The sequence below is a fragment of the Gymnodraco acuticeps genome, unplaced genomic scaffold, assembly GCF_902827175.1.
Source record: "Gymnodraco acuticeps unplaced genomic scaffold, fGymAcu1.1, whole genome shotgun sequence".
NCBI classification, from domain to species: Eukaryota; Metazoa; Chordata; class Actinopteri; order Perciformes; family Bathydraconidae; genus Gymnodraco; species Gymnodraco acuticeps.
Window position 1 is genome coordinate 2,412,975 of NW_022990295.1, and position 13,249 is coordinate 2,426,223.

At 44.1% G+C, this 13,249-nt stretch overlaps 1 protein-coding gene across 3 annotated transcripts in view; it reads left to right on the forward strand.

The window, feature by feature from the left end:
- The window catches only part of tiam2a (TIAM Rac1 associated GEF 2a), a 95,671-nt gene that overhangs the window by 40,869 nt on the left and 41,553 nt on the right, over positions 1 to 13,249 (forward strand). For all 3 annotated transcript variants that reach the window (XM_034221960.1, XM_034221962.1, XM_034221961.1), the window contains exons 2-6: positions 3,208 to 3,300; positions 4,148 to 5,310; positions 8,560 to 9,013; positions 9,558 to 9,730; positions 10,590 to 10,814. In XM_034221960.1, the coding sequence (XP_034077851.1) occupies positions 4,150 to 5,310; positions 8,560 to 9,013; positions 9,558 to 9,730; positions 10,590 to 10,814 (2,013 nt within the window). In that variant the 5' untranslated portion in view covers positions 3,208 to 3,300; positions 4,148 to 4,149. The remainder of the gene's footprint in view (positions 1 to 3,207; positions 3,301 to 4,147; positions 5,311 to 8,559; positions 9,014 to 9,557; positions 9,731 to 10,589; positions 10,815 to 13,249) is intronic.

Here is a 13,249-nt window from a genome sequence, read left to right on the forward strand (position 1 = left end):
TGATACTAACTCGGTGGTATCCCATTGTACAAAAGTGTTTGGAAACATTTAAATTTTCTTGGCATCACCCTGGAATGCCAGTGGGCAAACGTGTATAAATCTTACAGAATGCTGCCATGTCATTCTTGGTCATGAGCCAGACACAGAGCTTCTCAATATATAATGAAAAAGTCCAAAAGACACTTAACAAGCACTTTGATGGATGTTTGGTGGCATTGGCTGAATCCACCACTCAGTAATATGGGCTTTCATTGAGTGATTCATAGATTGACATTTCTCCTCACAAGCAAACAACCGCAAGATGCTTTAAATCTGGTTCATATGACAAAAGCTCAGTTGGAAGGGGAATGTTCTCCCCTATTTTCTCTTCTTCATTTCCTGTTGTTGCTTTTGTCCTGAAAGAAAGTGTGTGTGGTTGTTTTGCATACGTTTGAATTCTGAGCTGCGTCTTAAAGTGTGGGTCTTTAAGGGCACTGCTCCTTTAAGAGCTCAGTTGTCAGGGTGCCAAAGGAAAGTGATAAGAGACAAGTCCCATAGGCTGTGATTTTGACAGCAGGAAGGCAGTGTGATTGTGTTAACAGTCACCTCCAATAACACATTACCTCATAGATCCTAGTTCACAGTATTATAATTCATTATAAAGCATTGTTGGTATGTCATTTTGTATGAGATTATTTTACACGCTATTCGCGTTATTTATTTACATCAGAAGTACTGTGTTAGCCTTTTATTTTTAGCATTGCTGTTATACTGTTCTCCTTTGGGAAACAGTTGAACATGTATTGTATTTCCAAGGTTCTATGGCAGAGTAAGTAAAAAAAACTGCACTTACAGCATCATGAAATTACTGTGAGGCTAAGTTATCTTGGGATTTGCCCTGTGTTTCACACTGCTGTGTCAATAGCTTGTTCCTTCAGCTTTGGTCCCACGTTTAGATTCAAGAGCATTAGGGTTGGACTTGCAAAGTTGCTTCTTCAGACTTTGATGGAGCTTCTGTTCACCAAATGCCCCGGTGGTCTTCATGTAGGAAAAAGGCAGGTCCTTCCTTAACACAATGCCACCATGTACCTTCTGTGTTTATACCGCGTCGAGGTGTGGCCCATTCCTCACATGTTGCCTGAACTGCAGACCCAAGATACACCCGGTGCCAGACTAAACATGAAGCTTATGTGGGAGACATCCAGGGGCAGCCAGAGAAGAATGCCAGGTCATGGGGTGTGTCGAGGAGCACTAGGGTGGCAGTGGTCCCTTGGCCCCTGAGCAGATGGCCTGTAGGAAGCCTATTGAGGAGAACAGAGGACTGAAGGGGAAAAGGGAGGTTCAGACTGGGTGCAGGGGTTTGCAGCTAAAAGGAAGACTTGTCTTGTTGTTCTCCCAAAACAGTCGCACTATACTGCAGTTGAAGTTGCAGCAGAATGTGAACGTGTGTGTCTTTTTAGGTTTGTGTGTTGGCTCACCTTTAAGCCTTTCACACACACAACCCTGCTCTGTGTGAATGAAGTTTGTGAGAAATGCGCTCAAAGAACGAAGTCTCTCTGACAAGTTCGACAACCAGCTTTATGCTGACTCCTAGTGTTGTCGGCAGCTGCTTTCCTGGTCTTTACTCAAGAGAGCATTGTTTATATACGTTTTTTTCATACAGGGAACTAGAGTAATTTTGCCTTTCACTTTCTGTCTTCAAGATGCACAACAAATAGGGAATTGAAAACAAATATGCCAGGTTTCCTGGAGGTTTCTAGGTTAATAGGGGCTCAAATGCTGAGGTGGAACAGTCATGTGCTGTTGAACATGTATCCATAAATACCATTGGCCTGGATTTGCCTATAGTCAATGTGAACCCTAGCCCAAGTTCAACTAATAAGAAAAACCTGGACATGTTGTGTGCTCGTGAAAGAAAGCTGTTTGGGTTGGTTGGTTCTGGGTTATAGTGCCTAGACCAATTCTCCCTGTATCAGTACTTTACCATTTAACTCATGACGGACAAAGCAAGGGTTGGTTAATCCAATGATCAGCTCAAAGTGGTCAAGTTCATTACCAGGCCAACATGTCTCTGGCCAAGTTTCCACTGTACATCCAAGTGCTACTTTTTCACACTCTTTCCAAAGAGTTTAAAGAAGGAGAGACTCATTTAATTTGTGTCCTTGTCATGTTTGATTATTTTAAAGGTCAGTCCTTGAACTTCGTATTCCTTACTTTTAGAATATTCAAGTCCCCCTGGAATTTCCCTCAACTTATTATATTCAACACATTCTTTTGTAGTCCATTTTAACAGTAAACACTATATAATCAGGCCTCACAGTGGAGGTGCAGGAGCAGATAAACTCTTAATGCTGCAGATCACTTAATCCTGAAGGTTAGGGCTTTTGGCAGGGGGTGTTTACACTGTAACCTTACGCATTCTGTACATGTGCTGCCAGGCTTAGTGGAGTTAGCACTATTTGAAAGCCTTCCTGGAGTGTGAGCTACATGCATGTAACCGGGTGATATTACACACACAAGACTCACTGCTTCTCAGAAGATGCCTGGTGCCTCTGCAAAGAGCGCTCCTCAGCCGTTTCTGGGTTTGGATGCTGCCCCTGGACAAATTTGGCAGTGACAAGAAACAAAAAAAAAGTAAGCTAGGATTCCAAAGTTTAAAAATAAACAGACGGGTAAACTGTTGCCGGCTTTCAAAAACGTTCCCAACCCCGATCAAAGACGACGTCATTTACTTGCGGGAAGGTGGAAAAATGCTACTAATGTTTGGTTTGGATGACTGTTTGAGGAGAAATCTGGAGGGGTGGAGTGACTTTTTCAATTAGTCCTACTGTAGCGCCAGGGTGGCACTACTGTACTGTGTAGTACAGAGCACAGTTCATGTGATACTACTGCTAACTTGGTTGGAGTAAAGTTCACTCGAGCTTCATAGGGAGGAAATGTTTTTGTTTCCGGGATCTTGGCTGAGTTATTTTTTCCAACCTTCTCAAAAAGTATTTTTTTTCTAGATTCTCAAACTACTGCAAGAAAGATGCTTCTTAAATGCTCTTTCAGTATTGCACCCTGTTTAGATTGCCTGCGTACCAAACACTGTCTTCTCTCAAATGCTGCGGATTAGGTGTACTCTTTAACCGGCACACCTGTTATCAAACACAGAGCTTATTACATGCTGTAAATTACAGTCTGTAGAAAGAGACGCGCTTAGTCAACTTCTCTCTCCCTGTGTTTCAGATGTGCCAGACGACCGGGGAATGAGTTTATTGGGATGAGGCGGAGGGACCCTCGCACATAGGAGATCCAATCTGAGAAGAGACTTTCAGACAGGTGAGTCTTTCTTATCTGGGTTGTCAATATTATTATTAAATTGATTTAAATGTGTCCCTGGGATATGCCTACATATTCAAATCTGTCAACTCTCTTTTCATAATAGCAACCATAGATGTTAAAATATAAAGGTCCATTTAAAATATTCATTATTCAGTCTTTTATATTTTGCTTCAGCACCTTCCCCTAGGGTGTGTAGCTAAACACTTAAGTGTTCGTATTGTAAAGTGATAACTTAATCTACCTAGTGTGCTAATTCAGAGATTTGAGAACATGTTAAAGGTCCATAGCCTCACCACAGCTGCAGATACATCACAGTCTCTTACCAGCAACAGTGTCCTAGCAGTTTATCTGCTATAGCATTAACCCTGGAATAAAATGTCTGTCTGGTCACGGCTCTCCGTCACTAATGTAAGAGTTTTGTGGACAGTCTGAAAGTGATTTCACATTGTTCCGAACTCTGTCACGCATAACAGCTTGACAGCTTAAAGCCTGTTCATCTGACATGACTTTTCTATTGAAAAAAAAGACAAATGTAGTAAAATATGAGGGGGATGGACCATACAGGTTAATGACCAGAAGTGATAGAGTTACTTATAGTTATCCTCTTTAAAGGACATAAGGAAGATATTAGACCTGCTGTTTTACACTGGAAACAACCAACGATTTTGTATGGTTTTATGGGACTGTAGTCATTATTGTTTATGAGTAATAAGTTAATTGTAGGTCTCTGATGAGCTGGCGTTATGTCATATATATTTTACTGCCTTTTGTGTGAGAGCCATGCATGTTCCAGAGGCATAATTTCCTTGCCCTTATGGTTTTGTATCCCTTTTTTTCCACGCAGAAATGGGAAACTCAGAGAGCCAATATAGCATCCAGGCCACAAAAGGCACCGGATGTGTCCCTGGAAAACCAAAGCCCTACACACTGAAGCTCCGCACATCCAAAGATGACGCTCTGTCGCCCCATACGTGGTGGAGAAGTGCACCATTGGGCTCGGGGTACAAGGCCAGGTGTGTTGGACGAGGCTGTCTGTCCCCTCCTAAAAACCGGCCGCCCTACTCCCCTAGGCACTATGACTACAACTCGAAGGGGACAAGGGGCAGCCCAGGTCAACAAAGCTGGCATCGATCGCCTGGATGTGGAGTACGAAAGCGGCACATGTCAGATGAGTATGAAGAAAATCCATATGGGGCGGACCTGAATAGATGCACCCTGAATGGACACAGTGATGATCAAGAGGCTTTAGAGGAACAGAGCAGCCCACGGGTGGTGATCAAGAAGGATGGCAGTCTCAGGGTGGAGTTCACCAACACCTCGGGCAACCCCCTCCTCCTGGATGAGGCTTCTGGCCCCGTACAACTCCTCAAGTTCTCTCCCAACATGGAGTCCGCCTCCATTCCCAGTTTGCCTGGCTCAAGTGGTAGTCGGCAGGAAGGCCACCATGGTGGTCCCCCAGCGGCCTCTACCTCCTCTACGGCCAGGACCAGCAAGGGCAGCTCACTGAGCTCTGATGGCTCTTGGTATGACTCTCCCTGGGGGCCCAGCACTGAGTTGTGTGAGCAGGACCAACCCTGCTCTGCCAGCAGGACACTGGTCCACTCCCCCACTCACCAGCTTGACTCCTTCACTAAACAGTCCCCTCCTGTGTCCATCGCAGACCTCTACAAGGACTCTACGATGGCTGCCACTTTTCCCTCAGCCAGAGACCTGTCCTCCCATTTACAACAGCCTCCAGCAGGCCATAGGACGCACAGGGCCTCTTTTGCATCAGTCCTGGACGTACCATTGGAGGAAGAGCCTCCTGAGGCCTGTCAGTACTCATCGTATACCCTGCCCTGTCGCAGGCCCAAAGCCCATACCATGAGCGAGGAACTGGACCAGTATCCTGAACAGGAGCAGGCTGGATCTGATTTCGGCATCCATAAGAAAGGTTCCATCAAAAACCGCATCAGGCGCCTCAGTGACTGGACAGGAAGCCTCAGCCGCAAGAAGAGGAAGTCTCAGGTGAGTCGTCTTCGGGTGACATCTTTAGTTTTGTGAGGAGCTTTTTTCTCAATATTTTTATTTTATTGGTTTTTCTTAGGAGGCACAAAAAACAACAAAATATCACAATTTGTTTCTGATACAAGACTTGTCCATTAATAAAGAAAAAAAATTAGGCAAAGTAAGGAGCATTTTGATAATCTACATTTCTTTATCACTCACAGGGTTCACACAGCGATCTTACCAACATGGTATGTAAAGCATAGGTTGCATAGATGTTGTGTTTGTAGTTACCCCATAGCTTAAAGCCCTTATAGTTTAAACACACGTAGGATAAATGTATCCCCCCTCTAATTGTGGTCTTCTGTGTTGCACTCACTACTATCCTTAGAGCTACAGTTTATTAGGCAGGAGAGTGCATCAGTAACAGCCACGCACAGACAGTTTCCTGTCTGGCAAAGATTATTTGCCACAGCGGTGGTCTTGGCATCGCCTGGAACCGACCACCGTCCTTTAGTTCTTCAGCACTGCAACACCAGCTGTCCGGAGACAGGCCACAGTGGGGTGGCACAAAATGACATTTGTAAGCCAGCCAGCTCTGGGTCTTGTTTGTTTTCTGTGAGCATGGAACAAGGATGAGAGGTACTTTCTATTACAAAGCGTGAGACATGGATGATTCTCCCGGGAAGAGGAGTTCAGGGCTGCAGTGCAGGTTTCATGATGACTATATCTTGGTGGGTAAATCTGAAGTGCTTTATGATTGTATTTTATTAGTTGTAAAATGTACAGAATTGTTCCATGTTAATGTTTTTAGCGTGTATTTTTGCAGTCGGATGTACATAACCTTAGGTGTCAATAGTCCAACATTTTAATTTTATTTAAGGTTTCGAAGGTTTCTTCCTGAAGTGCATAGGCGTTTTGGAATGGAGCCAGATTACTAACACACGGGACACCGAGCAGAGAGCAGATATATATTTTCTTCCCTGTAGTAAAATTATACTTGTACCATTCAGATGAGGGTCAGATGAGAGGTTGGAAATAACCACAGCTTGTCTGCATGTTGTGTGCACATGATTCGAGGAACCATGTGATTTTGTCGTGCAAACATTACATTCTTAATTGGTTTTAATTTGACATAAAACATTTGTTGGATCTGAGCCTGAACTCATGTCTTCGAGTCTTGTAAGCAATTGTTTCTGAATTAATTCGATTAGCTTTGCCTTCTAAAATGTTTTAAGAACACTGTTTGGGCACTGCCAAGAGAATAGCTGTAAGCCTTTGAGAGGCTCTGTTAGACTGAAACTAAGTCCACCCGTCCTCTAATGTTAATGAATGACTTCTGGTGGTTCTGGCTGTTGTGTGATGCAGACTTTCTGGGCTCCCCCTCCGTTGTCCTCAGAGAATAAATCTGCTAATCGGGATTTGTGTTCAGTCAGTTGGGTCTCACAACAAACCAGAATAGAACAATCGTGTATTCAGATGGTATTTTCGTCTTCGCTAGAGGAAGAATTAGTTTTCTCCCCGTGCTTAAAACAGCGGCTAATGCCGAGTGAAATATGTGTGATAGTTTGCCTTGACGCTGTCACTCCAGCCTGTATTGACAAATATGCGCTGGACTGACAGTATTTATTTTAAGTGTTGCACAGCTTTCACTTTATATTAGTAATGGCTGCCTCTAAATCTACTGCTAGCCACAATGGCATGCTAATCTATGGCCATGTGTTGGCCTTTCGAGGGCAGATTAGCACCTGCAGATTTACATCAATCTTTGTTCTCCAGATACAAAGCTGATGGAAGGCTTGTCCCTGTTTCCTCAAGAAACCTTTAAGAGATTGTGATTACTTGGAGAAAAAAAACATGAATTGCCAGCACCAAATATTGTGAGCGACTTAAAACAATTTGGGCTCTGTTTTAGAGATAAATAATAAGAAGACTACATTTCTATTGAAGCTTGAAAAAGTTAGATTGGGGACAATATTGCCAAAAAAAATAAGAAGATGCCTGGGGTTCTCTTTACAAGCGACTGACAAGTCCTGCAACAAGTCCTCTTAGAAATCACAGAGGTGCTTCAAACTCTTCAGACTGAATTTCCTCTGTTCTCCGGGGGCCATTTTGTTGAATGCCAAACCTCTGTGGAATATACTCAGTGCCTCCTGTCAGCAGCTCGACCAAAAATCAGGAGCACCTCCAGCTCTAGTTCCCCTCCACCTGAACTCCAGGACTCTGTTGTGGGTTTAAAGGTCACGCCACAAATTCTAAAGCCAAAGGCCAAGAACCTGCCTTTAATGAAACACAGCTGGAAGAGAACTGGGAGAGGGTGGGCAAATTAGGGCTGTGTCAGCTAAAGGAAAATAGAAAAAAAATCCAAACTTGGCTCAGCAGAGATTTTCCTATGTCTTTACTACTCAAATACTATGTGTTTCAGGCTGGAAGGTTGTCCTCAGCTGAACGCTGTGGGTTCAAAGGGTTCATTGTCCCGTAGCTAAACAGAAACCTGCAGGATACTATAATCCGTATAAGCATCATTTTTAAATGCTTTTGAGCACTGTTCTAGTCTTTGCCTATTATTTCGGGAACTTGACTTTTTTTGCTAAGTTTAAACAATAGGAATAGTATTAAGGGTAAAGAAAACATTCACAAGACCGGGTGAAACACAGGAACAAACAAAGATGAGCTCCGGCATGACGGCTCACTCTCTGTCTGCATGTTGAGAGCACTCCGCTCTGTTGCCATGGGCAAAATCAATGCTGCAATCTAGTCAAGTGTAGGTAGGCTGTCTCTAATCATGAGAGTGCAATTCCATCAAGTGTTCATTTGGGGAGTTGGGAAGCCACAGCAGACCTCAAATGATGTGAAATTGTCTGAGCCTGAAGGGTTCCAACCTCCCAGGTACCGGCACAGGAAATGTGTCCCACTTTCTCAGCCCTCGCAAAAGATTTAGACTGTAATGCAGACTTTGAAGTAGGTTCGACTAGGTTTGACTATTATGTTTTTTCAAAAGTTTCACTTTTGTGATGCCTTGGGGCTAATTGAAAGGAACACAGCTTGATTTGAACATTTCCCAATGTCAACTCATTGCTTCTGTTTAATTCAAAGGTGTGTACATTTAGGAGAAATTATGATGCGTTTCTGAATAGGTGGAAACAATAAATCTGTCAGCTCATTTTGAAATGTCGAAACAAGTTGGTGATGAATCAAAGAGACATGAGTCATGTTACCCCTACAAAGTTATTCTGCTCATACCTTTTCTAAACTCTTTGTCTTTACCAGGAGACCCGCTACAAGGACCTGACCGATGCCTTCGATAGTGGGGTTGATGGGCTGACCGTAGACACCACCTCCCCCTCTCAAGTCTCTAGCCTCCTCTGGTTCCCCGGGGCCTCCAGGGCCCAATCATCAGGAGCCATTCACCAAACGGCCAACGATGCCGTGCGCCAGAACATCTATGAGAACTTCATGAGGGAGCTGGAGACCGGCACTGGTCAGGGAGGAGGGGAACGCTGTGAGCGGAGAGACCCATCCACGGGCACCGAGGAGGGGGAGAGCAGCAGCGAGTCGGCCGAGGGCTCCCTGGAGCAGCTGGATATGCTGTTTGAAAAGGAGCAGGGGGTGGTCCGACGGGCCGGCTGGCTTTCCTTTAAACCCCTAGTCACCCTCCACAAGGACCGGAAGCTGGAGTTAGTGACCCGCCGCAAGTGGAAGCAGTACTGGGTGACCCTGAAAGGTGAGTTTCAATCTGGCACGAAGTGAGGGAAACATCATGCAACTCTACATTTTGTCAAAGGATGTGCCGACTTAAATAATTCACAGGTAATTAGATTATCCAAGCAGGTGGATTTATCTTTGTTTACAGGGTTTTCCTCTTAAAACACTCATGTCCTTGACCATGGAGTCACGCTTGACATTGATTGATGGTCCTTCCCTCCCACCCTAAAAGCTTATTGGAAATTCTCTTGTTGCTTCTGCCAAAATATATTTAATTTAGGCCACCAAATGTGTGTTTGGACACAAATGCTGCATACACAACACTGTTTTTGAGTATTTAATGAAGAGCACCTCTTTGAATCTGCAAAAAAAAAATAGTAAGACACTCTTGTGGCTATTTGAGAGTATGTAAAGCACATTTTGTCTGGAAAAAAAAGTGATAAAAAACCAAACTCCAACAGTCTATAGAAACAGGACCTGATGGTGTTCTCTGTATCATTTACTCATTCACATTTATATCCATCTCTCTGTCTTTGTGTTTGTCTTCTACCCATCTCTTCCAGGATGTACATTGCTGTTCTACGAGACTTACAGTAAAGGCTCTCCGGAGCGTGAGATGTCCCCTCGCTATGCTCTCCTGGCCGAGGACAGCATCGTCCAGGCCGTCCCCGAGCACCCAAAAAAGGAGAACGTCTTCTGCCTCAGCAACTCGTATGGAGACGTCTACCTCTTCCAGGTGATAGCATTGCTCCTGACAGAAAGTTTCCCGGAAATAGGTTGCTGATAAATCTTAAGAACTTTGAATTTTTCATCGATGACAGCAAACGTATTTAACAAACCTCAAAGGTAACAAACAGAAGTATGCAGCATCTTCTTGAAATGCAGAGTAAAGCTCGTGAAATTACACATTTTGGCCCAAAAGTGCAGTGACTTTCCAGCTAAAGGGTCCGAGAGCACATCCTATTTGCTCGTTGTGCTTACTGACCTACATATCGCTTCCAAATCCATTCCTAGCCTCGACTTTTCCGTGTAGCCTCCTCCATTACAAGCCTCCTAGACCGCAGTGTGTGTCGTGGCATCCAGACCTACATCTAATGAAATAGTTCTGTGTGGAGCTGACATGGCCCCAGAGGCAAGCAGAGAGAAAATAATTTAGCATGGAGACAGGCAGGGTTTCATCCTTTTTTTGTTTCAACTTACATGGCCTGTGGAGCATGAGTCATTTTCAATCGAAAGGAGGTTCAACTGATTGTCACCTGGCGTGCTTCCTCTGAATGAATCGCTTTATAAAGACAGAGAAATAGTCATAGAGCGGTTCATTAACAAGGAAAATGTGTGTTTAATATCAGCAACAGTTCACAACCTGCGCTTTCTCATAGAGGCGCCGTTAATCCAGCTTTCTTTTATTGATCCAGCAAAGCCCTGCATACCACACAATGATTTTAATCTGATCTATGGTAGAATAATATGATAGCAGAGCATTGGCAATATTAGCAGATTTATCAAGCTTTGCTTCTCTGAATCCAGCTTTTAACGGTAATATAAGACTTTCTACTTCATCAAATCGAACTCCCTGTCACTCTTTGCCCTCACAGGCCAGCAACCAGACCGACCTGGAGAACTGGGTGACAGCCATCCATTCTGCCAGCGCCTCGCTGCTGGCCAAGCGCCAGGGGAAGGAGGACACAGTGCGCCTGCTGCGGAGCCAGGTCCGCGGCCTGCTGCAGAAGATTGATATGGACGGGAAGATGAAGAAGATGGCCGAGCTGCAGCTGACAGTGGTCAGCGACCCCAAGAACCGCAAGGCAATTGAGAACCAGGTGAGGTACCGATAATGATAAGGACAGTGAGACTCAAGCTGAATCGAAAATGAAAACCGAGAATATTTTAGGACTCTATTGCATCTTACATGTTATGCCATTGTGACATATTTCAATGGCGTAAAGCATCTCTTTTGTTGCTTGAAATAAATCCTCTCTGTATCGTCATTCCACGTGATACGGTAACAACAACATGATGTGCCCTACTTAATTTTCTCGATTCTTCTACTGTGGTGACAAGCCTGTGCGTTATTTTTGTCTGTGGGTGGGCGAAGTAGCTTAAATGCATCAGTCCCCAAACGCATCGCGCTGGGGCCCATGGGAGCAGCTCGCTCTCCGGGCATCAGATTGAGATTCCAGATGTTTTCCTGGTAATGGGCTCTCAACATGCATTCTCCTCCTCCTCCTCCTCCTCCTCCTCCTCCTCCTCCTCCTCCTCCTCCTCCTCCTCCTCCTCCTCCTCCTCCTCCTCCTCCCCCTCCTCCTCCTCCTCCTCCTCCTCCTCCTCCTCTTCCTCCTCCTCCACACAGCCGGGGGGGAATCCAAAGCATCCAGCGCTTGGCTGTAGCCTACATACAGTACTGCAGATTACTGATGGGTATGAGAAAGCCCATAATCTCTATCTGAGCAAGAACCCTAATACTTTTTCAAGAAAAATGATGTTTGCTGGGAATGCGGGGTAATCCAGCTGCCATTTTGACTCAGGTGGTCATTGACTTAAAGGGCCTCTTACTAATGCTCTGCATAGCTACAGTTTTGTGCACTGACTTCAGCAAAGCAAAATGTATACTTATTGGAAGGGCTGTTATTTGGTCTTGAGTTAAAGTGGCCTGATAGGTAATACAAGTATAATATTATAAAGAACAGGCAATATGGAAGCTGAACAGCTCACCGCAGTAATCACAGATGGAGATGTCACTGCCGGCCTGCGAGACTGACTGACTACAGATCTGTTTCCCATTAGCCTGTGTGCCACCTCAGAGAAGACAAAGAGACAGACGGGCTTGGAGTCAATGATAGGGTCAGAGGGGTACGGGACAGCACTCTGATACAGGCGCCCAAGGCTGATGATAGATTTAAGGTTTCGGTGGGGTTGTCTAGCGCCAACAGGGCATTACTTTGATGTCCCCCTCCCCCACCCATGTGTACCGAAATCAGTGCCAGTAGATCTCTTTTGAAGACTGCTTGAACACACACTCATGCTCAACGCACACTCACTGCGATCAAGTTGCATTGAAAGAGATATTTCGCATTAGGGCTTTTAACAGAGAGCCAGGGGCAGATTTTAAAGAGGGGAAATAAGAAGAGATGAGAATCTGCTAAAAGACAAACTCATATCTGCCGAGCTTAATAGCTTTGAAATAAATGTAAATAAGTGTTGCACGCAGGCCAGATGGGCCCAAACATGCCCTGCTTTGCACTGATTTTGGTTGATTGTCTTCCCGTTCTCTTTCAAGTCGCTAGCTGTATGAAGCAATAGATTGCAAGTAGGCCTTTATCAGTGATGCACCCCAGCATGAATCATCAAATCAAGTTTTATGCACAGGACTATTTTAGAACAACGCTGAATGAAGAGGTTAAAGGATATTTCAAGTGTTGACAAACAGATCCAGATGGCATGTAAATCCAAAAGCATGCTAGGATCTTGTGTGATAGTTATACATAGACGTAAGTTTTTCCAAAGCAGCACCTCTCCTAAATTTGTCTTTGCTTTTTGCTTTTATCTGATTTACTCGGTAATACCTCGCTCCCCATCTGAAGTCATCTCAAACCACTCAGTGGAATTAATTCGAAGCTCCTCCAGAACACTTTGTTATACATAATGACCCAAGAATAGATTGAAAAAATGTGTTATGCTTACTCACTGCGAGGATTTAAGTAAAAGGTCTTGAGTTCAGGTTCAGCCGAGTGAAAATGTGAAAGATCCATGCTAAGCTATGCTAATGCTACATGTGCTACAATGCCTACAATCTCTCTATAGTCCACCAATCCAGTCTCACGGCATTTCGTGTTCACCAACACGATTTTTAATCTATTGATTCGTGTTCCCCAACACGATTTGCCCCTTTTTTTCGTGTTGCACAGCACGATTTTTTTTCGTGTTGCACAGCACGATTTTAAAAGCAATGTATTTCTACTGCTTGCAGCATGTCTTTTTCTCCGGTCGGGTCGAGGAAGACCTGAAGCTGTGTGGTTCATAAAAACATGTTCTTACTCAATATCAAGCCACAATTATTGCTTTTATTTTAAATCGTATAATTTCGGACTTTTGTGAGGAAAATAAATGGGGCTCAGAGCCTCAGAATACTGAAATCTGTATTTTTTTCCTTCTAATTTGTTATTCTTTTCAAAATAACACACTGTTATTTACTCACCAATAATACACAATTATCCTTGATTTTATTTATTGGTTTAATTCCATAATCTCGGGCTTT